Here is a 4685-nt window from a genome sequence, read left to right as displayed (position 1 = left end):
ATACTTATAAATAAAGATTTACGATCATCTTCATCAAGCACACCAAATAGTTCAACATTCTTTTTAAATTCAGCAATAGTTTTTTGACTTTCTTCTTCAATTTTAATTCTATTTTGTTTATCTACTTCTAAGCTATGTAAAATATCTTCTTTTTCTTTTTGAAGATTAGATATTTGATTTTCTAAGTCTTTTATCTGCTCATCAGCTTTTTGTTGTTTTAATATAAATGATTGAATCTCATATTTTAATTGAGTTACTTCAGTTTGTAAATCAACTAATTGATGTTCTCTATCATTGTCATCACTTTTATAATGTTCTAATTCATATTTCATATCTTCAACTTCTTTTTTACTATTTTCAACTTCTTTTTTATTGTTTTCAATTTCTTGTTGTAATGTTGAAATTAATTTTTCTAATTCTATGTTTTTATCATTTAGAGATTGTATTTCTTTATTACATTTACTGATTTGCTCATTTAATTTATTGTTTATTTCTTTTTCTTGATTTAAATTAATTTGTATTTCTCCCAATTCTTTTTGAGAATCTTTTAACTTTTCTTCTAATTCTGAAATTTTAGTACTATTTTCTGTTTGAGTTTTATTGAGAAGCGTTTGTATTTCTTGAATATTTAATGTTAGTTCTTTAATTTCTTTTTTATTATTTTCATTTTCTGTTTTTAATTCTTCATTTTCTTTTTTTAATTGTTTTATTATTTCTTCTAGTTCACTCTTTTCTTTTTTTATTATATTAATTTCCTCTTTTTCTCCTATTGTTGAAGATTTTACTTGACTAAGTTCTTCAGTAATTTTATTATTTTCTTTTTTTAATTCTTCATTTTCTTTTTTAAGAAGTTCATTTGTTGATGTTAATTCTGCATTATGCAGAATAAAAGCATTATTAGATTTTTTTAATGTTTCATTAATAAGACGCTCATCATTAACTTGTGTCTCACATCTATTTTGAATTGTGTTAATTCTTCCTTCCATAAAATTAATTTGTTCATCAAATGACTTTTTTGTTTGTTTTTTTTCTTGTTGGAGATTATCCATTGTTTTGTTTAATAAATTAATTTTATTTCCTTTCTCAGTGTTTTCATTTATTAATTTTTCTCGTTCTTCTTTTACACCTTTAAGTTCAATAAACATATTATGAAGTTTTTCATTTAAGTCTTCTTCTATTTTTTCTCTTTCGTCTCTCATTTGTATATAACTCTTTTCTTTTTGAGTAATAGAATCATTTAATTCTCCTACTTTCTTTGTCATTTCAGCACATTCGTTTTGTTTACTTTTAAGTGCTTTTTTTATTCTTTCATTTTCTTCTTTCATTCTTCTTAGTTCTAATTCTGTTTCTCCCATTTTGTTAAAGTTATCTCTTCTATTAGAAAATTCTTCAACTAACCCCTTCTCTCCTTCACTTTCTGTTTTAGTTTCATCTCCTTTCATATCTTCTAGATTTAATTCTTCATAATCTTCTAAATCAAGTTTCTCTGAAAGACGTGATCCTGCCATAGTTAAATTCATTGTTTTTGGTCTAGCTCTTGTTGACCTACTTAACTGACTTGGTGATGAAACAGAAATAATATCATTTTGAAGAAATTTAATTTCTTCATCATCACGTATATTCTTATCATTGAGTACATAATAAACTAGGTACATTGTTAATACTTCATCATCTAAAAATCCACTAGCAACTAATGAAGGTTCCATAATGATTGGAATTCCAAGAAAATCCCTAGCAGCTGTAAAACAATAATTCATATTAGCTTTAGGGTCATTAGTAAATTCTTTTTCTAAGACACTGTCAACTCGGAAATAATTAATTAACTTTTCCCAGAAATGTTCATCCATATATTCTTTTTCTACATAAACTTCTCTTCCAAAAATGGTTGATAACCATTTATTAAAATCATTTGGATGAAGGTTATGTTCTATTTAATTATTGTCTATTCTTTGTATAATCATTTTAATAAAAAGAAAGATCAAACCTTTGTAATGATATTTTCTAACTAACGTGTTAAATAATTGTAATATTTGTTTTTTGTTTTGATCAAATATATCTTGTGCAACAATTCTTACATCAACTTTATTTCTTTTCATAAAACCAATTAATAATTCAATATTATCTCTTTCATGAATAACATCTTTTGGATTTTTATCATACTTTTTATCTAATGTCTTTCCTGTTAGTTTCTCCATTAACTTAATCAAAGCCAACCCACTACGTAAATCTGTAAATATATCATTTACATGTGGTTCATCTTGATTTATAAAATTAAGCCAATCTTTATATGCTTTAGAATGTTGTTCTTGAACAACTTTTTGTATTTTTACTGAAGCAGATTTTCTAAGTCGTTGATGTTCAGAGAGCATTGTTTATTTGCCTCTTCAAGTTCTTTGATGAATCTTTTTTTTCTACTAAAGAACTTTATAAATTTTATGTCATCTCTTAAAAATTCTTCTTCATTCTTTTTTTTTCTGCAATTCTTCTTTACCAGCAAGATTTTCCATCATATATTTTTTACTTTTTTAATAATTTTTTTTTTGGTTTGTAGATTCTTTCTTTTATAACTTAATGCTATTTTTCTTTTTAAATAAATTCTTGAAGTACTTTTATAAAAAGGACATTCTGATCCAAGTGCTTTGGAGATAGAATTTAACATAGAAATAAAATAGACTGAAATTATTGAAATAATTAATTGTTCATATGATAATAGTCAAATTGTGGAAATTCTAAGAATTGGTAATTCTTTTGTCAATCTTATATTTATTTTTTTGAACTAAGAATTAATTAAATGACTTGTGTAAGAATGACAAACTATTGTATTTATTCTTTTGTACTTTTTTTATTTACAAATGCTTTGTCAAGTTGATTTTTTTTACTAATATACATTTTTGTAAATAATAAAAATTATTTGTTTTGTAATATCATTTTATTGATTCCATGATGATATTAAGTTAATTAGCTATTCACATTTATTTTATTGTTTTTTATTTAGTGCCTTCCATTACAGAAGTTAATTTTATTTCCATAAAAATTATTTTCATAGGTTCTCTTAATCACCAAGAAATTGTTAGAGTGTATTTATTTAATTCAAACGATAATTGGTTGGTATTTCTATTAAATTAAGACTGAGCGTAAAATAATACGTATTTAATTCAAAGTATCTTTCAATATGTATTGTTATAAAAAAATTATGTTTTTTAGTTTAATAATAAAGTTAATTCTTTCTTCATATTTTTGATTACTTATTAAGAACTAAATGAACGTATTTTCAATGTTGTGATTAGTTAATAGTTTCATTTTAGTACAAACAGCGTGAGTTGAGTTATCAAAAACAAAACATAAAAAGGTTTTTGTTAAGAATTTTATTTTGGGAATAATTTTATTGACTCCATGAATGATCAAAGAACTCAACTAACGCAAGCATTGAATTTTATTAAATATTTGTAAGCTTTGGTTAACAGATATAATAGTTTCTTTCAAGGTAATAAAATTAAAACATTAATTTAGAAGGGGGTTTGAATTAGTTATCATTAAAAAACAATAATTAATGAAATGTATTAATTTTCTGGTGTTTTATCTGATAATTATTTTGTTTTATGTATTTGTTGAATCTTTACTTTAAGTTTTACTTTATAATTTCCTTTTGTTTTTTAATTTATTTTATCATTAACTATATAATTAATTCAATATATAATTACTTATTTTATAAATATTGTATTCTAATTGTTCTTTGATATTCAATTTGTCATCTTGGTTTTATTTATGTTATTTTTAATTATCATATCTTCATTTTTTCTATTATATTCTTGTTTTTATTATTTTTATTGTATTTTCATTCTTTTGTTTTTTGAGTTATTCTTTCTTGGTCTCAATATTCTATGGATTATCTTCTTTTTAATAAGTTATTTTAATGTCATAACTCTTTTCTAATTGGTTATATAGCTTTAATTTAAAATCATCAAAATCATCTTATTTCTTAATTGAAAATGTTTGTTGATAACTACTATTCCTACTCCAGTTTTTCATTAAATTATAAGGTACATATTTTTATTCTCTACACTATGGAATGTAGAATGTAGTTAGTGTTTAATACAATAAATATAAATGGTGATGATATTGTAATATTAATGATTTAATTAATATAAAGGAGGTAAAGTGTTATTTTCATTCTTATTTTTATAAATACATTATAATACTTTAATTGTGATTTAATATTGTAAATTTTTCAATTAAAAATAAAAAAGAAATTGATGTAATGTGTTTTTATTTTATATGTTTATTTAATTATGTATATTAAAAGTTTTTATTGAATAATGATAGCTTCATTTAGTCATTTTTTTATTCATTTGTTAGAGTATTTTTAAATTAGAAATTAAATATAAAGATAAATTATAATATTGAGAAAGAAATGAAAAACTATTATACAATTTATTACACATTCATGAGTAAATAAAAGTATCATCAAAAAATACATTTCATCAACTCTTAATACATATTTTTTTATTTTATATATGAAATTAATAAATATCACATTATATACAATAATTCAATATAAACGGCAACGAAAAAAGCAAATAATTGAAAAAGAAGAGAATGAATGATATAAAAGAATAAAAAGAAAGTAAAAAGTAGAAGAAGATGAAGAAAGAATAAAAGTAGAAAGGAGAGAATATAAAAAGAAA

The 4685-nt window shown here is 22.0% G+C and overlaps 1 protein-coding gene across 1 annotated transcript in view; it reads right to left on the bottom strand.

Moving 5' to 3' along the window:
* EHI_011660 (uncharacterized protein) overlaps window positions 1–2369 on the bottom strand; it is a gene marked incomplete at both ends in the record, with an annotated part of 2493 nt that extends 124 nt beyond the window's left edge. The window contains 2 exons of the mRNA XM_001913360.1: window positions 1–1927; window positions 1985–2369. The exon at window positions 1–1927 is cut by the window's left edge and continues 124 nt beyond it. Of these exons, the coding sequence (XP_001913395.1) occupies window positions 1–1927; window positions 1985–2369 (2312 nt within the window). The remainder of the gene's footprint in view (window positions 1928–1984) is intronic.
* Window positions 2370–4685: the final 2316 nt, after the last annotated feature.

This window comes from Entamoeba histolytica, genomic scaffold (assembly GCF_000208925.1).
Source record: "Entamoeba histolytica HM-1:IMSS scf_1104750516417 genomic scaffold, whole genome shotgun sequence".
In the NCBI taxonomy this organism is placed as follows: Eukaryota; Evosea; order Mastigamoebida; family Endamoebidae; genus Entamoeba; species Entamoeba histolytica.
Note: the sequence above shows the minus strand (reverse complement) of the source record. Positions and strands in the feature narration are given on the sequence as shown.